This window comes from Cyanistes caeruleus, chromosome 3 (assembly GCF_971803275.1).
Source record: "Cyanistes caeruleus chromosome 3, bCyaCae1.hap1.1, whole genome shotgun sequence".
Lineage (NCBI taxonomy): Eukaryota > Metazoa > Chordata > Aves > Passeriformes > Paridae > Cyanistes > Cyanistes caeruleus.
The window spans coordinates 103,283,894-103,311,728 of NC_141703.1; the positions used below are offsets into that span (position 1 = coordinate 103,283,894).

At 37.6% G+C, this 27,835-nt stretch overlaps 1 protein-coding gene across 10 annotated transcripts in view; it reads right to left on the reverse strand.

Moving 5' to 3' along the window:
* The window catches only part of LOC111941251 (uncharacterized), a 337,983-nt gene that overhangs the window by 79,723 nt on the left and 230,425 nt on the right, over positions 1-27,835 (reverse strand). For 3 of the 10 annotated variants that reach the window (XR_015285176.1, XM_086883483.1, XM_086883485.1), the window contains one exon: positions 13,443-13,491. The exons of 2 other annotated variants lie outside the window; for them this stretch is intronic. Coding sequence is in view for 3 of the 8 variants with exons in the window: in XM_086883483.1 (XP_086739609.1) it covers positions 13,443-13,491 (49 nt within the window). In the remaining 5 variants the exon portion in view is untranslated. Of the gene's footprint in view, positions 1-13,442; positions 13,492-18,672; positions 18,764-19,932; positions 20,225-20,385; positions 20,683-27,835 lie in introns of those variants that run through there. 5 more of the 10 variants (XR_015285178.1, XM_086883486.1, XR_015285179.1 and 2 more) reach the window with 4 other exon arrangements.

Genomic DNA, 27,835 nt, shown 5'->3' on the forward strand with positions numbered 1-27,835 from the left:
GGCTGTGTCCATCAGATTTTAAATACAGATTTTAAATAAAGGATCCAAGGCCCAAGACTCCACAGTCTCTCTGAGCATCCTGCTTCAGTGCTGATCACCCCCAGGTATAAATATGTAATTTTTTTCAAATTGCCTTTTAATAGAATTGTTAGTCAACTTTTCACTGAATAGAAGAGCTTGGTTCCATCTTCTGTACTGTATCCCATTAGTTTTCTACACATATCATGCACATAATGTGCTGTATTTAAACATCAGAAACTAAAATGGCTAAAGTTCATAGGCTTGCAAACATGCCTTTCCATCTTTCTAGTTAACTTTTAGCATGCATGACATCAAGAACAACAAAATAAGGAAACGAATCAAGATGTTTTAACTTAAAAAGAAAGATGGCAGAAATTCGCATTATCTTAGTCTCCTGATCCTTGCTCATAAGTATGCACAGGGAAACCAGAAATGGCTGGGAGAGATTCAGTTTAGATCCTTGGGGTTTAAAAATATCAGATTTTTTTTTGTAAGTTTCAAAGGAAAGCATTGAGATTTCTTTAAAACCTAAGGCATTTCAGGTGTGAAAAACAAGCCCTTTAGGTTTTCATTTATTCTTCAAACAACACTCTAGACTACAAAATAGGTTTCAAAATTTTACTGTATTTAAAGTTTCTAACATCATTGTTGCTACTGAACATTCCAAAAGAAGGGCTATGAAGAAATATCTCTTAAACTGGAAGTTGAATTACATTGAAGTTAAAAGGAATTTGCAGTCAATTTGAAAATTAATTCAATAGATCCCTTTAAAAAAGTAAGTCACATTAAGTATGTCACTGTCAGGCACTACTTGAAATTTGCAGTCTTTTGAAAGTTTGTATTCTTGAAACTTGATGATTATATTTCCAAAATAGTGGCTACCAGACAAGCTGCTACATCACTTAGCGGTTCACTTTTTTCTTAATGTCCTAAATCTATGTATGTTGCCAGGATATGCAGCCCACAAATAAACCAATGGGGTTAGGTAAAGCTAATTCATCAGCTATAACATTTGACATGATTATGCTAAATGCTAATTATGACATGCTTGTGATATGTTAATTGATTATGCTCTATATGAAAGATAATTTTGAGTGAAATTTGTCTAACAGAGGTTGCCCCTGCTCATGGCCAAATGAATCACCATGAACAAATGACCTCCACAGTTCCCCAACAATGGCATGAATTTGTCTTTTATTTCTAATTAGATATTTTGATATTTTAACTGGCCAGTTTTCCAAGTCTAGGATCCTACTCTTTATCTTTCTCATGCTCAATTTGGTGCCAATTGCTGAAGATTTCTTTCTTAGTTATTTCATTCTTTCACATCCTACAAAACTGGTATATCGAAGTCTTTACTAAAAGTTAGAGCAGAGAGAACACAGCATCAGCAACTCCTTCAAACAGTTTTCCCACCACTTTTGGAAAACAAAAGGAAACCAACCCAACAGCAGAGAACTGTGGTGCCTGTTCCATCATCAGATACTCTGCTAGGAAAGGCACAAGTGGCAGAGGTTGGATCCTGCTGTGATATGGGCACAGGGACCACAAACATTGCAGCCAAGGCAAGCCAAAGAGGCAGCTTTCCTCTGCCTGCCACAGACTCTGACTCAGGCTATTACTTATCACACCCCAGCAATGAAATTTTGACTCTACTGAAATAAATGGCAGAACTCTTGTTCAACAGGGCCAAAATCTTGCCTAAGTTTATTACTGATTTTATGGCAGTGACAAAATCTGATATCCTATTACCAGACTCTTAATGTACCAGCTGCCTTCCTGTTTAGGATCAGGCCTTACCATCATGTTTTCCCAATTATTAAATAGATATTTGTAGCCATAAAAAGGGAACCAAATAGAAAACAAAAAGGAAAGCAAAAATAAAATAAAAGACTGCTGCTGACAGTTAGCATATATGCTCAAAATACAACAAATGAATTTTCCAGTGTAAAGCCACCAGTTTATTTCCAAAAGGCTTCTTTTCTTGGGATGGAAACTAAGTTCTCTTTTGTCTTTTTTCCCTTTATATTTTGTTTTGTTACTATTCATTATCATTAGATTTCCTGTAATTAAAATTGCTGAATTAGAAACACATGACTGCTTATGAAGCCAATGTTTCTAAACATACTGAAATCCCAGAACCGTGTTTAGCATGAAAAAGCAGATCAGCTCAAATTATTGCTATAGGATTTATGAAAACTTAGCACAGCTACAAGCTGTATCTGCTGCCTAACCTGTATCTGCAAATATAAGCTCTGCACAACTTGAAAGTCATCACACACAGCATGAAATTATAATTTAAAAATTCAACTCCCAAAATGTATGTTAATTTGACTTCCAAGAGTCCATATAATAAGTTCAGGATATCCATTAGTTTAAGCTGTCTTGAAAACACTGATGTTTATGAGAAAAAAAAAACCAAGAAAACACTGCTGAAGCAATATATAAAAATTATATACACACCTCACAGGCTCAATAATTTTTCTGCCACTCCCAAATGTTTATATAGTTTGTTTGATGATTTAGCAATTACAAATTGCAGTCTATAATGCATTATTTATCAAAACCTGTGCCTGTTGGAGGTTTTTAGCTGCACCTTATACCTGCAGACCTAAAGAAGAAATACTTATTTTTTATATCACAATAATGAAATGCTAGAAATTCTTTACAAGCAATACAACAGGTTCTTTAAAAAAAACATAGAATCACTGTTCCTGGAGAGAGATGCTGCCTAAAGATACTTTAAATGTGCTCCCAGGTTCTGATGAGGCCAGATTGCTCTGAAATGCCATTCTGCAGCTACACAAGGGCAATTCCAACCATGTCTGGTTTTCACCTCCAGTCCCATCTCTGATATGAAGCAGAGCTCTTCCTGTATTATCTGACTGGCACTCAGAAAAAGTGCATTACAGAAGGCTTTGCAGGATGCCCTTTGTGTATTCATAATGAGCAGAAAAAAGAGGGGATGAACTTTATGTGGGAAGAGCAAAGGACAACCCTTTGAGTGCAAATCTACTTTTCAACTCTTATTTTATGTGCTTGGGCTATTTTTTGAAAGACACAAAATCGTCAGCTTTTGCATCCCGCATAGGATGAGCACTGTAGGTGTAAAGCACAACCCAACTTCTACATTTAGCTTTGTCCTTCAGATGGAATATTGACATTTTCTTAGATTTATAATAGAACTTATAATGATGTAGGAGTTGGTCTCCAGGAATAAAAGTGACTAAAAATGTATGCCAAGATACATAAAGAAAAATCTTGCTATGTATAAACTTCCAGCAAATATCATGGGACAATATGTTCTCTAAGGCACAGAACTTCTTCTTCCCAGATTAAAATACAGAAGGTATTGTTTAGAATTCTGCAGGATTGTCCCTAAATAAAAGGCAATTCAGATTTCAAAGCATAAGGAGATGCACTACTTCAGCTCTTGGAGAATAAAGTGAGGTGGGAATTTTGAAATTTATTTCAAGCCACTGATGAGAATCCTCCTCTAATTTTCCTCAAGCTCAATAGCACAGGTTACAAGAGCTCAAAACAAAGGACAATGATTTTCCTATAGCTTGGCTTCTGGTATCTAATTCAGTTATTAAGAAGGCACATTTCCATACTCATCAATGGACAGAGAGAGGCTTTTCCAAAGGTAAATTCCAATTCCCTCATTTTCTGAAGTGTCTTTTAACACCAGATTATGGAAATATTTACCAAACTCTCCAAAAATGGGTACCTAAGAACAATATAAAAAAATAAAGTATTTTAATGAATAAGTATTAATTTCTACTTCTTTGCCTCCACTGAGGGTACAGTAAGTAAACTTTTAATCCTAGAAACCACGGGAAATGTTTTAAAAGCTACCACTGAACTGTAAGTGTAAGGAATGATAGAAAATGCTCTGTGGCATGAACAAAGACAGACCCAGCTGAACTAAAGCATTTTAAGTAAAAGACACAAGGATCTCATTGAATTACCTGCATGAAAATAAACTTCAAATAACATAATCGAACAGAAAAGCCTTATGCCAATTCTTTATTTAAAAAAAACAAAACAACAAATCTATGTCTCATAACCACTATTAGCAAATCCTTTGCAAAAGCAACAATGGTCAGTAAACCAAGGGAGAAGTACCCAGTGCATGTGTGATGCAAAGATTTCCAACATGGAAAAAGAGGCAGAATTACCACTGGGAATGAGCAATAGGAAGGGATAGAGCAGAACAAACCAAGATGGAAGCAGGACAAAAATTAGATGCCCCATAGTGGTATTACAGGGAACATTGGACAGTTTCAAAATCAAGGAAAATCACTTCCCAACTGGATCTCAGAATGAAGATGTGGCCAACAGAAAAAAAAAACAAGTGTGATACCACTACAGATTTCTACTATGGCAGGTAGATTCATTTAATGCTGAATTTTAATGCTGAATTTTAAATGCACTGTTCTTTTGGAGATAGAGCTCTAAAGAAAAACAAAAGTAAGAGCAGTAGCTAAACCATTACGGAGAAACACAGAAAAAGAAATTTATAAAAACCCCATAGGAATTATATACAGATTTTTTTTATTTCAAAACTGAGTTCTTAAAGACCAAGGCCTTTTGCTTGCCTGCTGCTAACAAAGTGGTGAAAATCATTTTGATACCACTTTTTTCTTCTCAGAGGTAAAGCCTGAAGTGTTTGATCATCAGCAGACCCAAATAAATGAAAATCACCTGTATAACAAGACCACTATTTCCTCCTCTCTGCTTCTCAAGGAGCACATTGGAAATAAATCCTTTCATCTTTATTCTGGTGTATTTTCCACCAGGGTATGGTGCACACAATCTTATACAGGTCATTTTTCCAGCTAATGTGGGATATCACATATTAAACTGCTGAGAACAGTTACACAGTCAACAGAACAAAAAAATCAGAGTCTGTTTTCTTGTTTTAACTGAGGCTTGGGGTGCATGTAGATAGAAAGAAGAAAACCAGAAAGCAATGTTCATAGAAAAGATAGAAAACCACTGAACTTCAGTAATTAAATAGTTAAATTAATAGTACTTTAATTGTAGGATAATGGGCCTGATGCCTCCTCTTCTGTTTTGTTAATATTCTTTCAAGTATTTCCTATATTTCCCATTGAAAGCTGTTTTCCTGTTTTCAATTGTGTCTCATTATCCATATTATGTGTGAGGGGGAAAATTACTTTGGTCTGGCTGGAAGACTTGATGTAAGATGACACATGATTCCCTCCAGGACATTTTAAAAATTGTATATCTGAAAGCAATATTGACATTTTACTTGAGGTTTTTTTGAGCAGGGGAAAGAATATTTCAGGTTCTTAGTACCAAAAATCTTGCTTTTATTGTTTTGCAAAAATGCCACCTCAGAGATGGAGTAAAGCAGCAATTTCACTTCTAATTTCATCCAACAGTTTTTCTGGTCTGAGAGCTGTACATCATCAGTCTCCCATGCCACCATAATCACTTCCTAGGCTGTGTAATTCCTCACCCCTTACTGGCTCATTACTCAGGAACACACTCTAATGAAGTATTCCAGTTTAAAACACAGTTTTCAGCATACACTTCTCGGATGTAATGTTGCATTGGTTTATAACAGGAAAAGGGACCACAGATGTTAGATTTGGGTGTGCTCTGAAAACTTTGAAATCTTACCCAGGATTATCCATCTCCTTGTGGTGTCCCTTCCTCCTCTCTCCTTCATAGCTCTGGTCACAACAGATCCCTATTTGTTTCTTTCTCTGCTCCTCAGTTTCTACAATCTCATCACAAGCCTGACACCCTCGTCCTTCAAATCCCACTGTAAGCTCAGATTTCTAAATTCTGATTCCTTGGATGCCGATCCTCTGTGAGGTTTTTTGGCAATAACAAATATTCTCAAGATTTCCCTTATTTTTAAAAGCAATATAAAAATAACAGTTTGCCACCACAAAAAAAAACCAAACCAAAAAACAAACAAAAAAACCCCAAAAACCCAAAAAGAGAAAAAAAAAAGCAAGGAAAAAAAAAAGCTTTGAGTTAAATACAAACCCAGCACAAAAGAGCAGCAGCAAGATCAGATACTGTCTCATTCCTGCACTGATTGTATCATAATTTTGACCTTGTTTGTCATCTTGAGTTGTTCAAATTGAAGTTTTCAGCACCTTGGCAAACCAACCACACAGCAGCAAAAATCAGGGTGCAGGCAACAGCACATGTGGTGTCTAACATGTGAAAAAAACCCACCTCTGCTGAGTTCAGCAGTGAAAAGCTGGAAAAACTTAGGAGGGCTATAGCTGATAAGGAATCAAACAGTCTATGAAATGAAATAGTTTGTTCTATTACTTTTTATTTTTTTTTAACCCAAAGAAACAGAAAATTTTCTACCTGAGAAAATGAAAAGATAAAAGAATTTTCAAAGTCCACACTGCTTCAAGTGGATTACACTGCTTAAAAATAAGCAGGTACTGACTAGAAAACCTCTTTTCCAAGATTCCTCTTGACATTCTGTGGTACTACTATACAGTTTCAATAAGATTAATTTTACTAAATTTACATCCAACTATGAACCAGGATCTGGTGATCAGTTGGTCATGTTTTAATGTTTCTAGATATATCTTTATGCTTGTCTTTAACAGCAAAGAGTTCCATTTGCCTTTGAAAACTCCAGTTTTCAGTGCACACAGAGATTTTAGTGCACACCTTCTACTCAGTAGCCTCACATTTCCTCGTGACCTGTAGGTAATATGAAACTTGCTTCTACCTGGATTTTATTTCTAAGAGGCTTATCTTGCTCACATTCTTGCTATATTTTAACACCACATGGTCTTCACTCCATCATGAATTAGGTTATATGCATTGTTTTACTTCACCTCCTTCTTTCATGTGTTTCATAGAATTGGGTTTTCTTTTTCATTTTTTTTTCCTCAGTTGTATTCAAAACACTGCAAAATGGAACTTCATTTTCTTCAAGAAAGTAAACATCTCCAACCCACCCTCTGCTCCCTCACTCCATTTATTTTTGTTGATGTTTTCTATTTGCTCTACAAGACTTGGTTTGGATGCCCTGGTGTATTTTGTCTCCCTCCCATGTTTGCTTTCCAGTTTGAGAACTTCCTGCAGACAGGGTCTGTAAATTTGCTCTGTAGAGCACTGAGACAAGCAGTCAGCACTTAGTGAGGAAGACACCTGGTTGCTCAGCAGGAACAGGTGATTATTACCATGTTATTGGACATATTCTAGTAACTCCCCCATTCACATCAAAAGAGAAAATCTGAACATTACTTTGAACACTTCTGACAAGAAATTATCTATATAACTTTGATGGCATTTGATGCATTTCTATCTGTGCAATATCCATCATATTTTAAAGGAAGATACAGTGTCCTAGTTAGCAGCTCTAACTTACACAGCAAGACTTTACAGGTCACCATTTTTATCAAGGGTTTGTCATTTGTGTGTTCTCAAAGCTTAATTATAGTATGTTACTGAATCCATTGGCAAAATACAGACTTTGTGTACTCATGGTTTATGTACAAAGGGATTTGTTTAGCATTAGACACACATTCTTAGCATTGTAGATGTCTGCTTCACTTAGTGGTAAGAAAAGGCTAAAGTAAAATCCAAACAAAGTTACCACAATGTTCAAATCTCAATTTATCTTCAGCTATTCTGTAAGTACAGGATCTTCCCATGGGCACTTTCTTAGCCACTTAGGAAGCTCCCATGCTGAAGCTGAAATATTTATAATTGGTTAGGGTTTTAGAGGTTTGGATTGTTCAGGGTTTTTTTTGTTTTTGTTTGGCTTGGTTTGGTTTGGTTTGGGTATTTTTTGTCATCTATCCAGAATTTGCTAGATAAGAACTTCCCATTATTTAAGCTTTTCTGAAGGAAGAGTTTCACACTGAATTTTCAGTGGTACATTTCAACTGCCCATGGGAAGAATGAATGGAGAAAAAAATAAAGCACAGAGGATTTGTTCCTGGATCAAGGGCTACAGGAAGGTTGTTCCTTGTTATTTCAGAAAGCAATGGAAGTATTCGGGCACTACACAGAAAATACAGCTGGAAATAGGAGCCATGATAAAGGCTGAAAAGACTTTTTTTGACATTGTCTTCCCCTAAAGTAGCTCCTGCCATACAAACCAGTTTGCTGAACATGAGATGTTAATTGCAACAAAAGTTAAATTTTCCCGATCAACTCTTTACAAGCTTAACAACTAGAAGCACTGTGCATAAATCCCCCCTGAAAAGACAGAAAACTGTATGTGTTGGTGAGGACAAAGTGAAGTAATAGGGTATGAGGAAAATGGTGAAGGAAACGGTAAGGTAGGCTGAAGGGAACCTCTATGTGTCCACAAGGCACCACCAGTTACTCTTGTCCCTCCTAACACATTTTGCTAACGACTCCACTTGATTCAAACATTCCTTGTAAATCTGACCTTCAGGATCTCTGATTATTGTCACTGTACCATGCCCCCTTTTTGCTATCCAGTGCCAAAAATGGGATATCATGCTCCAGACTACCAACACGGTCGCCGCTAACAGGGAGTGTCTGTCAACAGCAACTGCACACACTGCACAGACATGCATTTTCACTGGGATACTGACAGAGAGAGAAACTCATGTTCTGTCTCTGAACAGCTAAAGCTCTTTTCCAAGAGATACACAATATCCCTTTAATTATCTGGAGTTGGAAGGTAGTTCTATAAGAGACTGGATAGCTCAAAATAAAAGCCTCTCCTAGTTGCCTCACAGAAAAGTGAAAATAATATTCAGAACATATTTTCTTTTCTGTACATCTGGTAGTTCAACCAGACCTGATCAGAAACAACCTCAACTCTGAAGCACTTGATTAGCAAACAATATAAATAGTTATGCAAGACAGGAGAGGAGGAGATATATTTATCTGCAGCACTCTTGCCACAACTGATGACCCTGGTGGCACAAGAATAGAAGGCGCAGTGCTCACATTTCTGTTTGAAAGGAGATATTCCTTCACAAGACCTGTAAAAAGCATATTCACTTGGATGACAACCCTGTTAAGAGCTGTGTCTTTAAGCATTCCTTAACACTGAAAGATTTCAGCAGGATGATGTCAGGAAGCAGAATACTGAGGCTTTCAGCCCAGTTTAATGTTGTTGGGAGAAGGTGAGTGATCGCAGCACCCGGCTGGGCAGCAGGACATGGGGCCTCCCTGGAGAACACCTCTGATATTCCAAGGGCTCTGTCTTGCTGCTGTTCACACTGCTCTGGCTACAGACATGCACTGCACAGGTTTCCCAGGCACTGGGGGAAAACCCAGAGGAGGTGAATGCCCAGGGCGGCAATTTCTGCATGGCTGTAATCAAATTATTTGCAGCGTAACTATCTGTGCTCAGGTCTCGTATAAGATATTTATAATGGTGCAACACATACTGACCCCAAGTAAATCACTAAGCACGCCACTTCTGATGGTTTCAGGGGTCTTATTTCCATGAGCATATGAGGCTTATCCAAAGCCAAAGTTTTTGAAACTAGATTTTCCATATATTTCTACTACCATGTACTTCATTCTCTAAGAATGAATTTGAAAACTCATCAGCTTAAATTGATAATTAGTTAATGTTTCACATTGTACAAAATCACAAGGATAACAATTGAAGTAGTGCCCATTGCAGTCAGCAGAGAGAATCCCTGGTCTACGTGTCTGGATCTTTATCACGTGATAGAGTAAGCAGGAAATATTTTAGACAATTTTGCCTCAAGAAAAAGATTGTTTCTTTAAAAATAAAGTTATTTTTAAGGAAATGTGTCAATTTACTTGTCATTTAAAAAAGAAGAGAGGGTTTCGAAATTGCTTGAATATTCAATTTAAATTTTCAAGACAAAAAAGTTCTGGTTTAAAGTTCAAAATTATCTTTTTTGTTTTCTTTCTCCCAAAGACTAATATAGATGTAGAAAAACAAGACAAAATGAAATATTTCAATATATTCCGATTGCAAATATATAACTTGATCTGATTCACTTTCCTCTTGACTTTTATTTATAAGATAAATGATAGTTTATCTTTTTTTCTATTTCAGAGATCAGAAAGTTATGAAATTTAAAAAAATCCCTTGACACACGTGATAATTACTTTTGATCTGTCTTCAACTTCTGTAAAGTCATTTCATCAAAATATTTGAAGATTATATTTAGCAATATTTTGAATGTGTATTTCTCCTCCATTAATTTTTTCATTCTAGGGACATACTTTTTAAAATTCAGTCCTAATATGAGAGTATTCTTTTTTGTTCCCTGTAGCTTAGTCTTCCCAAGGCTTTAGCCAAGACTTCTAAACTTTTATAAACCATATTATTATAGGAACTGATTGTGAACCCACAGCCAGAAGTCTTTAATTTAAGGTGGAGAATGGGTATCTGGGAGGCATAAAAAGTGCTGCCAATGCTCCTGATTTACAAGAAAATATTAACATCAACAGTTCAAAACCCAAGAAAGAAAAAAAAGTGTTCTAAATAGAGATAAAATACAGCATGAAGCTGGGTCTCCCAATTCTTTTTTCTGGGTGAAAAAATGAGCACTGCACTTAGATGAGTTGCATCCAGAATACTACCCCCAAAACAGGATATAGATGTTCAGAAGAGGAAATCCTTTCCAAATTGGCAATACGTAGTAGCAATGGTATTATAGATATGTAACAGATTCTCCACTTGCAGTCAGCAACTCTCTGGCCTCTTACAGAATTGTACTGTATGTCTGGAAGAGGTTTATACCCCAGAGGAGCAGTGCCTCATCTGTTTGAGCTCCACTGGACAGGTTTGCTGCCCTCGAGGGGTGATACATCTCTGGGGGGTTGTCTCCTGTATCTGTGGGTCAGGGCAGCATCTCTGCCACCCAATGAAATGCCTTTTCCATGCCCCTTGATGCACAGCCCCAAAACACTTTTCCACATTTCCCCTGCTCAGGGCAGCATTTTACTTTTCAAGTAATAAGAACGTGAATAATCAAAAAGCACTCAAAATTCTGCAGTTGCCACGGATGCAACCTGCCCAACATTTAAATAATCTATTCTTTCAGTAAGCTACTTCTTTTGTCTAACCCACCTGACCTTCTGTGGAAACTAACTCTTTCTACAAAATGATTATGTACAAAACTGTGAGGGTCTGGCCAGGGCTTGTCTCTGATGTGAGCAGCCAGTTCAAAGGAGTGACTATTAACAAGTCTTAATTGCAACAGAGTGTAATTTAAGTGCCAGGTAGTGTTCATTCTGCACATTTTCACATCTAAATATCTGTATTCTTTTAGACCTTTCTAAGTCTCATGTCAAATGGCATTTTGCCAGAAAAATACCCAAACATAATGGTTCAATGCTAAAATCCTACCTCCTGGGCAAACAGTGATTTAAATGTGGTTTCATATTAAATGTATGTGTATATGTTAGTAAATATACCCTTGTAAAACCGCCACTGGAAGCACAAATTTGAAGCCTTTATGCCACAATAGAACATTTATAATGTACCATAGCCATCACAATGTATATGCATTAAAAGAAAAAGGTCAGATGTACTAGCAGTATTGATGAAATCAGCATTTTCACTATGACATTATTAATATCCTTCTTATTGATTGTCATCCATTTCATTGCATTCTCAAGAAGACCCCATTCACAGACCAGATGCAATGAGCTGATCTGGACCTTTTGTCTCAGGGGTATGAAATTGTTAAGGCCAGAGCACTCTTGTTTAGCAGCACCAGGACAACAGCAAGTTATTATGTTATTCCAGAAAAACCAAACACACAGGACAATTTGCTACTGAGTTTGTTTTTTGCATCCCTCACTGAATCCATCAATGTCTTTGTAAGAACTTAAAAGGTGTCAGACAGAAAATCTAGTCCAGAAACTTAAGTACAGGCAATATATAAAGTTTTATATTAAAAATTTTTTGATCTCTCTGACCATTATTCTGACTAAATCTTCTGCAAATTATTCTCACATTTATACTTAAAAAGAGATTTTAGATTCTGCTTAGGCAAGAAAGAAAGATTTAAATGAAAAAAGCAACTGCTGTATGGAAGAGTCCAACTAAGAGGAAATATCCAGAAATCCATTTGATTTACTCAGTGTCAGTATTTCCTTAAGGTAATTGCTGAGGATTAAACTCACTTGGAAAGGGAGGCTGGAAGTCACCTATGTGGAAGTAAGTAAAGAAAATATGTGTAGAGGTGTGGCAATATTAGACAGGACATCCTAAAATACCTTCTCTCATCATTTAGCAACCCAGCCAATAGCCCAAGACACTCTAGACTAGTAGATCACATCCTTCATTATTTTCAAAACCAACTCAAAACCAGTTATAAGTACCTCTTCAATGCTAGAAGAAATGTCACTAAGAAGGTGCTTGGCACAATAGTCTTCCCTTGTGCTTATTCCAAGCAGCAGCAGTAACTAAAATTTTGGAACAGCAAAAAACTTACTTCTGAAATAGGGGTTTTATTTTAATACCAACATTTCCAGGGGAAATATTAGCTTTACCAAAATCAGTGGGATATTAGGATGAACAGGTTGTTTACTTAGCTAAAACAAAAGATCTGTAATCTTCTCTCAGTAACGTTTTAAAGCCTATGACTTTTTCTAATTATTTTCTGATTTATTTTCTTCCAGATAGTTCAACTAAGGATGCATCATGGAAGCCTATAACTAGAGTTTTTTCTGCTTTCTGTGTGAAGTGAAATTAAAGGTCTATTTTCAACATATCGTATTTTTCTTGTTTCCTGATTATTACCACATCTTAAAAATTTGTTTAAAGAAACTGAATCCTAATGTTTTATAATATATTTTATTCATTGCACTGAAAACAAAACCATACAAATTTGCTACATCTACCAGGTAAAAAAATGAAATCACTAGCAAGGAATCTACTCTCATATTTTCATGAAATAAGTGTTAAATTTTGTCCAGAAAAATTTTCCATATTTGTCACAGCTCAGCTATGAACTACTCATGGAAAATCCTAAGAACACAATGTGAACACAAAATGCTGTTGTCTAAAGACACGCCAGTTTTACAGTGGGAGTGTTGATGCCTCCAATCTTTTTATTACCTGAAAAACCATCAACAGCTTTATAATGATGAATGCAATACAGTTCGGTTTGTACTTTCAAAATTCCTTTTTAAAAACAGCAGATGTGTGCCAGCACATCTGGAGACCACTTTTAATTATACTTTCCTCAAGTGGGAAAGCAGTAGCTTGTACCCATAGCAAAGGTTTTATATCTGACCACACAAATGCTTGCAACCACCTGTGCTTTACACTGATTTTCATTATAGACTGTATCACATTACTGCCCTATTATTCCAGAATGCCATTTGAAGCTGTTGTGTGACTAAGCTGCATCAAGTGTGGTCTTGAAAAGGCCTCCACTCTACAAAAATGTAATAAACTTGATTGCAGTTAGGGTACTTACCACTGAGGGTATCACAATATGCATGCTCTTCAAGTTGGCCTCTCTTGCTCTGAAAGTCATAAAGGGTATTCAGTAGCAGTCATTATTGCCAGTCTGGGAATTAGAATTTACCAAACTAATGCATGTCCCCAAACGAGATACCTTGTATTCGGAATTCCTTTCCAGTACTTGTTTCTTTCCTGTTATTAATACAGTGGTATTTTAGTCAAATACTCTGCTGCTTCAGCTGTGCTTTGAGACCGCAAAAAGCTATTTCAGCTGAGATCTGCCAACATAATGCAATTTCAATTCTGCCATCAATATTTTCATAGGTTGCAAACATTGTAAGTTATACGGTTTGCTTGGGTTTTCTGAATTCAAACCTTACTCCCCTACTCCGTCTTGCCCCACCCAAGTACAACAGCTTTTTTTATATCGCTGCTCCTTGTTTCTCACAATTAAAAAAAAATGTTGCAGATATCTGCAAAACTCTTTTTCTTCACAACACTCTTTCTGTATTTTGGAAGACTGTAATGTTGACATGCAAGATTTTGTATGTCCCAGTGGAAGGGAAAGGTCAAACTTTTGTAATGCTCAGCCCCTGGGAGACATGGCATGCCCAGGGACAGACTCCTCAGAAATGGACACCAGGGTGTGCAAATTCGTAAAACACAAGGTACATCATTTTACAGATTATGTTCTTGGATCATTTGCTCTGCTGACCTGCACAATGTGCAGAAAACTTAAAAAGCACCCAAACATCTCTTCAGTACAAATTAAACTGCTTAATAATCCATTACCATGCTTGAAAGAAAGGTTTCCACATAGTTAGAGATCTAAGAACCCACATTCACCTGTCTCATATTTTCTGTGTATAATTCAGGTGTTAAATTTTGCTGGAACTCATGAAGCCCTGGAGGATCTCTCACAGGACTGAGCCTTCTCCCAGTGCTCTGCCCACATAACTTCTCCACAGCCTGCCAAGGGCTCTGGGATTGCAGCTGAAAGGCACTGTCCCTGCTCTGAGAAAGGCTCAGGTCCCAAACCAGCCACTGTGCTCCCTCTCCACCAGGCAGAACAAATGCTCTGTGCAGTCACAAGAGCCTTGGCTTTGCTCCTGCCCTGGCTCCGCTTTCCCTCCCGCCTTGCTCCGCAGCTGCTCCGGGGCAGCGGGGCCCGGTGCCCCAGCTCAGCACCCCTGGGAGCAGCTGCTCCTGCGGCAGGCAGGACTCCCCAGGCCAGCAGAGAGGGAACAGCAGGCTTTGCTGGAATGCACCTTTTTGTCTGGTCGCCTCAGAGCCTCACGTGCCACACCTGGTAGGCATTTCAACATCCAGACAACTATCACGCATTAAAGTTGTATAGGGGGTGCTCACTGGGTCTTTTATACAACTTTTGCAAAAATATCTATAATATTCTAAGACTGTGTATTTTAACAATCCATAATCCCACTACTGTGAAAGCATAACTTGATTTCACACTGCAAATACATTTATTAGCCATGCAAAGAAGGCACGATATTCCTACTACTATTCTTTAGTTATCTGTGGTAGTGTTTTTGCATTGCTAAAAACAATGACCATTTCTGTGAATTACTTAAAAGAAAAGGGAATCATTGTCTACTTTTAAATACAGACACACTCTGAATATAACTTGTTAAAGGTTTTCCAACTAAATACATTTATAGGGCAAACAAAGGCTGAAGCACTCTACAGTTCTATAAAAAAATAAAAGTATCCTTTTTTTGTTTGAAGACGAAGGTATCTTGGAATCAACCTTACTGAAAGAAAATTGTGCCTGATTATCAAAACAATAGGCCTAGAATATAAATTTATTTCATTATGGACATAGAGAAATGCAGCATTTTAATGGGGATACACTAGAAGACAGGCAGCTGCACATACTGAACTCCACCTGAAATGGTGATACGAATTGATAAATCAAGGTCAGGAACAAGAGTCATTTCCAGAAGGGGAGAAAGACAAGGGCTGTCAATAGCCAAAATAAACACTTGGACTCTGCTTCTTTACAACACAAGGAAGGCACATTCAAACCTTTTACTCAGTAAACCTCCCTCTTTGAGGAGTGCCAGTGAAGACAAGGAAGCTGCTTGAGTAGGATGGCGGTGCTAGTCACACTAGTGCCACCAGGAACTGAGGGGGAAGAGCAGCCAGGTCACAAGGTGTGGGATCCAGACACGTAGACCAGGGATTCTCTCTGCTGACTGCAACGGGCACTGGATCAGTCCCTTGTCCTTATATCTCTTTAACTATCCCACTCGTAATGCTGTCATCATGAGCTTAAGGATGTGACTGGGAAGGAGAGAAGAAATGTCTTTGAAGTCATGAAATATATCCAAGACTCTGGATACCTGCCATTTTAAAACACTCAGCCTTAGCAGCAGGTTAACAGTCAGGAAGCAAGGAGCAAACAGAGGAAAAATCCTACCATGGATCCTCCCTGCCTGACTCCCTCTGATCCCAGGCATTTTGGGTGCACTGAGCCATATCCCCATGGCCAGCCCCTCTGTCTGCAGCCTGCCCATCGTGCGGCCAGTCCCTGAGCCCTCCGGGAAACCAGCTCCGGGGCCAGGGGCTGCTGCTTGCTCCTGCACATATCTGAGGAAGAGAAAACATGTGGGCTCAGGTTCAGGCTGCTGGAGAGGCTGAGCAGGCAGAGGGATTGATCCCAGGAGCAGGGGCCAGTCGGCAAAGCGGCAGCGCTTTCCCCAGAGCACGGTGGATGTTGTGCCTGTTCTCTCCTATAGAAAACTGACTGAAAGTACTAAAAAGGTTTTGCAGTCCTACTGGTCCTGCCAAGAGAGCCTGACTGGCAGGACAATACATCTTTGTTCTCAATTAAAAACATTATTTGGGTGCAGCAATTATTTAAAAGCCAAGAGGAATAAGATTTTGTGATTATAACCACAAATTGTCAATTGAAGCAAATGTTTTAAACAGTCAAGGTTTGGTAGAGAAAGAAGAGAGAGGGAATAATCCATGTAGCCTTCATCCAGCCAGAACAATTTTACTTGTATTCTGAAATGAATGCACCGTAATCTCAAACCAAAATCGTGACTGTAGTAAAAACCCACATATGACACATGAGGATGTGGAGGGATTCCATCAGGACATTACATTACTGGATACTGCAAGTACCCTGCCTGCTCTGCTCTCCCTTTCCTACTAACATGGAGCAACTGTGGCTATTCTAATACCGAAAAAATGGGAAGCAGAGAAAGGAAGAAGTGGAGAGAATTTGTGTTAAATTGGATTTTCTTGTCTAGTCCTGTAGTTTTTATCACCCAGATGACAAAACATTATCATTAGCAGTTTATACCAAAAGTTAACATTTGGCTATGGTTTTCTATTTTCTTTAAATCACAAAGGTTGGAGCCTGTTATGCACTCCCCTTATCTTACTCTGTTACTTTAGAATCTAAGAGTGCACTGTGCACATTAATCTTTCATGGCAGAGTTCACTGAAGTTCTGCCAAAATTCAATAATTATGTTCCCTCCAATCCAGCAATTTATTTATCTCATTGCTGGAATTTAGAACATATAGAACAAAGTGCTTAGTTTATATGAATTAAATCCTTGCTAAAAAAAAAACCCAAAAACCAACAAACCCATAAGACAAAACAAACCAGCCCTGTTTCACTTCTAAGGTTTTACAACACGTAGCAGAATGTAGTGAGAAATAAAGCTATTTTTACAAGACCAGTGTTTTCTTGATAAACAGAAAGTGTTCCATGACGTTTAGAGTTCTTTTTCTTTCATATAAGTGAAAGTGTTTTATAAATACATTTGTGACTGTTATTCAAAAGCATTGCAATATGTCCCACTTACACTGCACTACTAAAATATGAAATATTAATGTCTAATGATCAGTAAAAATACCAACTAAAAAGCAAGGTTTTTTTTCTTTTATTCTGAATGGAAAATATTTTGATTTACTGCACTGATGTGGGTAACTGAGAGTTCAGCATTTCTATGGAGCAAAATCTAAGATACAAAATTACAGCAAAGTTAAGCTTTATAATTGCACTCTTTCATTATGTGTTTGCAAACAAACAGAAAACATAAAGCCCTCCAAGTAGGAAGATTAGAGTCACATTATTCCTGAGGGCTGTTAAAAATAAAAATGGCGCAATGGAGAATACTTTATATTCCTCACCTTTTTTAATGTCAAGAAAAGTAACTAACTAGTTATGTACCAACCGATTTTTAAAGAAACATTAACCTACTGGTTTTGGATTTACAAATAGAATGCAGTGTCTATGCACTTCAAACTTTAAACTCATGAATACAGAATTCTTATTTATCTGATGAAAACATGACTTTTTTATATGTTTGTATAGACAACAGATTTCTTCATGAAGGAAAATATTAATTTGGTGTATGCAATCAAAAGCCAAACTTATTTTAAATTTTTAAGAAAAACCTTGTCACTTCATATATTAGATTTTACATTTCAGTCACACTATCAGAAAAAAAAATAAATTCTAGATTTAAAAACTGTTCACAAAGTTTTTGGAGAATAACTTGCTGTGATTTATAACACAACCCTACACCAACCAAAACCAGAAAAACCTCTAGAAGTAGTACATTAGCATGTGCTCATTACTTCCCAGTAAAACCTTCTAGGCAAAACTAGGAATACCACAGTAAAACATTTTAAAGTTAGTTTTGCAATAACAAGGTGGGTATGTGCATATTTTAGATCAACAGTATCTAACTCAGTAACCCAGGAGAAATTCCACGCACCAGCAAATAAATTCCATAATGATTTGCAAAAACTCTGCTATCACATTTACATTTGCTCCAAGTATGATAATTTTCTGGCAGTGTTTTACATTAAAATAGGATTCAACAGTGATGTATATTTCCCCTGTTGTAAAACTTTTCAAAATCCCCCCCCAAAATACAATTAAGTTATGTGAGTTTTATTTTATTATAGTTCTCCATCTATTCTTTTGCAACTTTTTCACCTTGTCTGCTAATTTTCCTTGCAGATACAAGGTGTTAAACTTGTGGGAGACTTTTGAGTCCTGTAACTGAGTCTGCTGCAATGTAACAATGGACAAACTCTCCCAGCCAAGTTAGATGAAAGTACCGACTGAGGAGCCTGTAAAGCTCGAGCGTTCCCCAATGCAGTTGCGTCTTGCATTATGTAATAAAGGAAACACACACACACACACACAGCCCCAACACCTTACAGAAAACACAGTTTAACAGAAGAAAGACAATACCTGTAAATCCCATTTTAACAGCAGCAAAAGGGATCAAGGCTCAGGGCAGGGGGGAGGGAAGGTGCGAAAAGGCTGTTCCGTGTCGATATTTCTGCAGAAAGATGGTGCTGCTCATAAACAAACAACACACATAGGGAGGAACGAGCAGCTCCTCGGCTACAGCCACAAGTGCAGAAATGTAAAATAAAAATTAAAAGGGCTGCCTAATGCATTTTGTCTTTACATTGAACACACGTGGAAACGACACCGGGAGTAGAGCATACACAGCATGTAATAGGAGGTCCTTAATTTCCAATTCACAGAGTAAATTCACAGAACGTTCAAGTGTACAATAATAATGTATTCACTTACAGTGCCAAACTTATTTATAGAATATCAGCAAGGAAATAATAACCCATTTATTGCACTGATGATCTCCACAAAATCCAGAACTCCGAGCACTCTTGAAATGTGAACTTTTGCAGCTCCTTACTAATGTTTAGACTAACTCCCTTTCCCCCTTTTTAACAACAAAGGAATGCCCAGCTCCTGTTCCCTGTCTCGCAGATCAGACCCATACCCAGATTTCAAGGAAATGGGATAAATCCAAAGGCACATCCAGGACTTTCCTTGCAAATTTTCCCCCAGTGGACCCAGGCATGTATTTTTTAAATAGATATATCAAAAAAACTCCCCTCATACAATTCAAACAAAGAAACTTCTCAAAAATATCATTACTTACTGTTCACTGAGCATAATTTATTGAGATTAAAAGTTTAAGATTCATCTGCTTTACGTCCACAAGTGTTTTAAGCAACCCCTAATACTGTATCTTACTTAAATGTGACAATTAGTGCTGCTTTGGCATGTTGAAAAATACAAAGATACCAACGATCCTCATTATGCCTTAGCTCTCTTTAGCCTGGTTTTTGGAGGTGAGCAAGCTGCAGAAATTTAGAATGATAATAGCAACAATTTGGTACACGAGGAAAAAACAGACCCTCCCCCCAATGCTTCAGATATACTGTATAAAGTCATTTTGACATGCCTACACAACTGGTTGTGGCAGCTTTCAGACATGATTCCTAATCACAAAAAAATGCTTCAGGTTCTTTTAGAGAAAGCTTGCCTTGGGAAGTTGATTTTGGCCAAGTGCCAAAATCATGTGCAAAAGGGGCCCTCATTACCAATTCATGGCAGCCTTCAGCGCTGACAAAAAATGTGACCCAACAGGCTAAAGCAACAACTAAAATTAAAAAGTATGAGACAAAGACAACTTACTTAATATTCCTTCCATCGCCACGTTAAACTTTTCCGTAATTAAACCCTTGTTAGTTCAAAGCAGTTTTCAACTACTTTTAAATGATTGCACAGGCAGTCTGTAACAGTGGAAAGCTTTCCCTGCAAATTCTCCCCACTTCTAACAGCATTTGGGTCCAACAGCAGAACTTTTTTGCTCTGCGCCTCTGCAAGAAACCCCTCTCCAAAAAGAAGCGAAGCGTCCGTGCGTATTCCAGCGAAAACCAAGCAGATCGTTACAAGATTTTGCGAGCAGTAAAGGCATAGGAGGAGTGAGGAGGAGGGAGGAGAGAAAGGGCTCGAGACGCAGGAGCAGCTATTTCCTAAACTTTCTAAAAAGCTTATCAAAATGGGCATGCAAACTCGAAGCGATTACAATTAACAGCGCCTGCTGCCCCACTCTCCCGTAAAAGTAGATTTGATACACGGCCTTACCTAGATGTCGTCTGGCTTTGCTGTGGATCAAAAAGTTTCCTGCCTAAGCACAGAGATATTCTTTCACAAACCATAAAGGCCCCTTTTATTAATCCAGTACTGTAACAGCCTGCTTTCTAGACCATGTTGAGAGCAGGATGCGTCAGCTTTCGAGAGAAAAACAGTCTTAACACACAATTAGTGGCAGATTGTATAATAGAGGATTTATCTTAAAGAGTGAAAAGGCATTTTTTAAAAAGCAAAGAGGGTGCGGTCAGATGTTAGGCTATCCCTGAGAAAAGGGGCCTAGGCTGCACTAGTACCTAAATACTAGCAGAAGCTTACTGGGAAGGGAGCCAATGGAATGACTTTGTTTGACCCAGCTGCCAATCTCTCCTGAAGCACTGCGCCAGACTAAACACTGACACTATTTTAACTCAAATCAGGCTACAGCAGCTGTTTGCTTTCCGGCTCTCAGCTATGCACCATGGCCATGATGACTCTGCACAGCACATATGATGGAGCTGGGGCACTTCTGCTAAAATATGTTCCATGTTTGGGCTGGTGGTATAGAAGTGGGGGATGGAGTAGTTGTTTAGTAGGGGGGTTTCTTCCCTTTCTCTTTTTTTTTTTTTTTTTAAACAATATCTTTGCCTCCATTTCCCCCAAAGTCAACTAAAAATGAGATTTGAAGCTCGCAAAAAATTCAGAATTGCAAGTCAGGGGAAGAAGAAAAGTTCCTGCTTGGGACAGACAAGAATCAGAATACATTGAAAAGGGTGTGTGTGCATGACTCCAAAAATCCACCTACTTCTTCAAATGATTTATTTTCCTCCTGTTAGTTGCTCTAAAATTGATCAGTATATAATTAATCAACAGATTCTCCCTCTTGTTTTCAACTGTAAACAGAAAGTTTATATATATATATATATATATGCATATATGTTAAAAAGCAGGCATTACTTGTGTGCATAACAGCACACATTTACATATGCATCCAGATTCTGATCTAAATTACACCACTGCAAATTGCACTGTAAGCAATGAAGTTATTACAGGTTAAAATTGAGGGTGGAATTTGATAGCCAATTTACATATGAAAGCACATGAGACTGGAGAAAACTATGGGCATTATTAGTAACAGGCGTATGGCATGAAGGTTGGCACATCTTTTCTAATTCAAAAAAAGTCAAAGAAGAGTTGCAGCAACAGAAACAAAGCACATATACATTTAAAATCAATGGATGCTTCTGAAGCACTGAGCATGTTGCACAGTTCAACATGGCACCTACAGGTTTTCAGCATTTACACCTAAACTTAGACACGGTACTTAAGGCAGAACTTTGTTTCCTCTCACCTTGCCACAGAGGGCTGATGGCTTGTCTCAAAAACTGCATGCCACAATAACTTCCTCAATCAGTAATAAAAAAATTTAGAAGAATACACCCACCTGAAAGCAAAAGGCACAGATAATGAACCCAACCCTTTATAGTTAACATAATAATGTGTGGAAAGTCTGGCTCCTGAGATGAGAATGCCTCCAGTAAGCACTGCTGGGTATCTCCAATTCAATATGTATACTCAACAGAGATAATGGAGAAAAAAATTACTGAACAGAAATGGGAAAAAAACTAGCAAAAAAACCCCAAACAAACATATAAAAATCACAAAAAAAACCCACCAAAAAATCTATTCTGTAAAAGCTGAGCCTGTTGCTCTGTCACAGGCTGTTGGCACCAACAGCTTCCTACCAAAACCCAGTGGAAGTCATTCATATCGCACAAGCTCAAATCTCACTAACTACCCTCACCTCCACTAGTCCTAAAGTACATTAACAGTTTTAGAAAAGATCCTGGGAAAGATCTTAAATAACCTGTCATAAAATGGATATGGGTTACAAATGAAATGACCAATGGCTAGCACAAAAATGTCAATGTTCCTATTCAACATGAGAATTGAAATAGAAGAGCAGACCTGCATTATGTCTGAAATGCCATGAAAGAATGTGCAATTACTACAAGAAATGCAGTTATCTACACATGAGAAAAATCTTTTTAAAATCTTAAAATAGCAGATAGGTGAGGCAAACACAACAGTTTATGCCGTCCTTCTCCTCTCTCTTTCCAAATATTTGTCACAAGATGAATTTGAAGGCTCCCTAAAGAAAATGTGACTCCTTAGCAAGAAGGGTGTTTGTCCTGTGAACTCACATCTCACCTTGCCCTGCACTAAATGCAAAACCACAGCAATATCTCTAGAAAGACTTCAACAACACTGAACTTAGCATGGCTGGAAAAAGAACAGAAGTACAAAATAAAAAGGAAAATACAGGCTGGAGTGAAGCTTTGCCAGCTCCTTGAGGCAGAAGAGAAGGTAATATGGCCAAATCAACAGGCTAAATTTGAAAATGACGGGAAGGGAAGGATGTTCTCAGTGAAGCCAGCAAGGAACATATCCAAGACAGGACAAGATCAGGATGCAGATAATCTGTGGTGGATAGACACTCAAACACTGTCGTAAAAGAAGACAAGACTATACACTCAAGGGTGGAACACAAATGCTTTTCATTCAAACACAGTATAACTAGCAGAAAGCTTGCACAACCTTCTCCTTCTTGAAGAGTCCATTGAAAATTTATTCCTGTTTGATTTGTAAGGATGGGTCCTATTGTCAGAATTGCTCCAGGGTGGCTGCAGGAGAGGAAGGTGGCATCTGGCATTTCTTTCACTTTTAAACAAACTTTTTTCAGCTTTGGGCAGCATATTAAGAAACACAGGGAAGCACTGGAACCAGTAACTAGTAGAACTCTGGTGAGAAATGCAAATCTCTTTCCTTCCAGAAAGCTGTTTAGAATTCTTATTATCTAACAAATGAAGCATTAGTACAGCTAAACATATTTGCAATTCCTGTTGTATAAAATCTCTGGTTGCTCTTAAAAGGATTCTCTGTTAGAATACATTCATTTTCCTCCCTTGATTTTGAGGTTAAGGAGCTGAGTGTGTATTACACCATGGGCATCTATACCAACTAAACCTCTTCAAATTGTCGGCCAATATTGATTAAATTTATGATTGGAAGTTTCAGGTGTATATTTTAGAAACTCAGTAGCATTGAGATCTCTATTCCACAAAAAATATCGGTCAAATGAAGAGAGGAGTGAAATTTTGTTGGCATTCCCACAAGCAAATATGGAAAATCTGTGGAAGAAAAAGAGCTAAATACTTCATTACTTCATGGAGAAAACTTCCACCAGACTCACATAATGTTTTAAATATAAAAGTTCTGTTAACCTCAAAAAATGGATTCACAGAGAAACAGGCTTCTCTGATCATGAACTACCTTTCTTTTACTGGGGAACTGGTATGAAGCATATTGAACATATCATTCAAAGGGGTTTTCTTTTGTTTGTTTTTTGTGTTTTGATTTCAACTACTCAATCAGAGTGAGTTATTTTCAACCTTGTTGCTTCTATGCTTAGAAGTACAGTTTTGGCCCAGTACTTTGTGACTGTATGATTCCTCACTTCAAGTTAATTACAAAATTCTAATTGATTTAAAAGGAGTCAGGATTTTATCCTTTTCATCTCCAAGCCCTAAGTAAATTGTCAGGGGGTCCCAGAAAATGGTGCATGTAGAGAACTGTGCAGGTTGTGATCTACTTATTAATCACTGTGAGGTGATCAGTAACTTCAAGCTACCACTTGTGCATCAGCCACTTCTGGAAGAGATGATGGCCAAAACTATGACATAACACTGTAAATCAATGGCACTGGGGTCTCTGAGCTCCTTAAAGGCTGTGCATTTCTTCACAAACTGAGCCTTCTATTATTTAAACTTTCAATAACCATCACTGCTAGGCTGGAAGCCTTTCACTAGTAAGAGTCACAGGGGAAAGAGAATAAAGAAGAAATTAAACACAATACAGAACATACATTTCAGTGTTTCAGATACTTCAGGGGAGCAAGTTAAATTTCCAAAACTGAAACTGACTTCAAACAAATTTATTTCCCTATCTACTACATTAGCACACTAATTTTATTAATATGTTTCATTTATAATATGCTTATTTGAAGCTGGAAGACAATGGTGAAATATGAGAGGAAAAAGAAAAGGAAAAAAAGCAACAGTTGCCTCCTAGAAAACAGGAATTCATGCTATACTCCCTATTAAAAAGTGAGAAAACATAAATAAATCCAAGAGACAGTCACCTATTCATGGCGAAATGGAACCCAGATGCTAACAGCTGAGAAGAAACTTGCCTCAGAAATTCAATTGCATAACTATCTTTCATGAAGGATTTTTGTAATTCTCTCAGTTAGCCAGTGCCCACCACACCACCACCAGCAGTAGTGCACTAGACATTTCTGTTCCATCTGATTAGGAAATCTGGCCTTGCTGTGGTCCATAGACAGCTTTTAAACGAGCAGAAAACATGGCAGTGACTTTTGTAGCTATGGAATTAGTTTAATTCAGACTCTAAAATTAGTCTTGCACAATCCCATCGTCTCCAGATGCTCCTTTATGCTCATAAATCCACTAAAATGTTTATATTGTCTCATGCAAAAGGGTGAATGCCTGCTGTGGATTGTTGCTCCAAGGCAGCAATAACTTACTATGTCTTCTCTGTAGCAAGTTGCAGTGATTTTTTGAAGTACAATCTATAGACATTTGCTCTTTCCATCACACCTCCCACATTTCCACAAGCCACAACATATTTATGCTTCAAGACATCTTCTGGAACAAATCAGTTTTAGTTTTGAATTAGAATACAGCATGACATGAGACAGATATAGCTGGGTTTTCTCCTAAGAAAAAAAATTGTGTGCTTTTAGAACAGACACCAAGCAAATATGAAGCTTGCATATAGGTCTTAGTTCCAAGCCAAGGAAACAGCTACCATATGTATTAAAAAGTAGCATCAAACATAATTAGATTAGCTATAACACAACTGGGCCCCCAAAGACTACCATCCAATCTTACTCATTCCTTCTTTGGGACCAATTATCATGTTATACTGAGTAGTGCTGAGAATCCATCAAGGAAGAAGATCCTATTGTGTTGCCAGAAAAAAAGGCAGTTCTTGTCTCAAACATCATCCTTTTTGTCAGTCAAATTCAGTGTTGGCACGTAAGATCCCTGAGCACATACACAAGCTTAGCTCTGTTCTCCCACCACCACAATTTCTTTTGTAGCTATGATTTCTAGAAAAAAGAGACATTTCCCAGTTTTTCCTTTGTGGGTAGATATCTTGCATGGACTTACTTTCTATTACTTTCTCTAAAAAGCAATTAAACAGGATAAAGAAAAAAAATAAAACAAAAAAAAATAGAAAACAAGATTTTTGGTAATGAGTCCCTCCAAACACTACTATTTACAGCATTGCACTGAGTACTGAGATGCAAGCAGTTCTAGAAGGAGTGTGATACAGCAGCTCAAGGTGACTAGAGATCTGGATTATTGGTGCTTCTAATCCCATTCCTGACTCAATGGGTACCCCATGGGATATAACTTAACCTCCTCTGCTCCAGATTTCAGCTGATGAAAAGGCATAAGGCTCAAAAGGCACGTGAAAGGACATGCAAAGTCAAGCCTTTGGTAGTCTACATCTTAGTTTCTCTAAAACTGTGTCAGACAATGTTCCTAATGATTTATAATCAAGTAATAATGTACTAATATGAAAAATACGAATTCTTGGTAAGTGACTTAAGATAACACTTTTGCAGCAATCAAAGAAAGCATTTGATCATAAATGAATGCAAATGAACTCAATTTCTGAGCCTGTATTTTTTGTCAATTTTTCATTGCCTGTAATGTTCATCTAGAGTAGAAATAAATAAACAAGGTTCAATTGAATATCCAGAACAAACTTGTGGTTGGTTGAAGTGCCATTTTTGTGTAAATTGGAGAGACAGGGCATCAGATTTAGTTTTTCAATGCATACTTCACAAAGATAGTCCTAAGCACTAATGTCTGGAGTTTTAAGCTACTTGCTTCACTGCAAAGCTTAAATAACCAGTCACTCTGCCAATGCCTATGCCTTTAAGTCACTGCTGTGTTGACTCTTTAAATATTTTCACTTTTTAATATAAACTTTTCACACAAAAATTTCTCTTAGAGAACAAGGACCCTACACAACCCAAATGGAGAGAAGTTACCACTTGCTGGTTTTTCAGTCTCATCTGTCTAAGTCCAGCTGATGCAGCACAAATGGATGCATTGCTCTTGTCTGGGGGAGGGCCTGTTTATCAGCCTTTTAACCACTTACAGAAGGAATCACCTCATTTAGGAATCATGATGGTACCTTCTGTTAATATCAAGAAAAAGAGCCTACCAGCACCTTGCCTACACCAGGAGATTGAGAAAACCTGTGTTGGATTCTATTCCAAACCTTGGAGAGGAAAAAGCCACTTGGGATTTGCATGCATTGATGATTTCAAAATCCTGCTCGGCAGGAATTTCTTCTTCTGCACATTTAGACACAACCAAAATTAAACCTGGCACTAGGAGAGGAATTCTTCAGATATCCTACATCAAAATAGCTGGTGTTCATATGCATCCTACTCCAAAATAGCCGGGTTTCCAAAATATTACATCAGAGGGTTTGGAAATTAAAGACTGTATTTGCATAATATAAATCCACCTATAAATTGCCTGTAGACTAAACATAACATGGAACTGAAATAACATATAAAACACTATTATTTTATTCTTCATGCAAAACTGGCTGCCTAAAGTTTTCTTCCAAATCCTATACAAGACAAATGGTACATCTCTAGAATCCTTTAGTCTTTGCCAACAACTACCTAAACAAATAATCAGTGGATAATGAAGCTTTGCCATTACCTTTTATTATTGCACATCTGTGACAGCCCAAGAGAAAAGTCCACCAGCTCCAAGCTCTTGATTAGGTAAAAAAATCATAATATTACATGGTTTTTCTTAGGTCTGTGGTACAGCAGAATAGCTTTTACAAGGACACGAAGTAGAGGAAAGCAAGTAATTGATCATTTGTCAAAACAACAGCAACAAAATACTGTGCTGGAAAATGTACTTAATAAGTTTTGTCATACTATTTTGATGTTCTACGTTTTCATGACTGCCACTAAGTGTCAAGTGAAAGTTCCATGAAATACAATAACTTGCATAGATTAAATTTATACTTCATGTTCAATAACAGTTATTTATACAAATATTAACCTCTGCATAGAGATACCCTTCCTGATACAGTGCCTCCTTATGCATAAACACAGCTTTTATTCCACTCCCATATGCATTTTATTAGTTATTTTAGACAGCACTTTACTGTCACTGGAGAAGTTTCAAGTTTAATCTAAGGCAACTTCTGCATCCCAGCTGAAAAAGTAGCAGCTATGAAAAGTAATTTGCAGTTAGTCACATCATCACAAGTTGGTTTTCATTTACTCTATATGAAGTTAAATTACCACTCCAGTGTGAAACCCAGAAAACTGGAA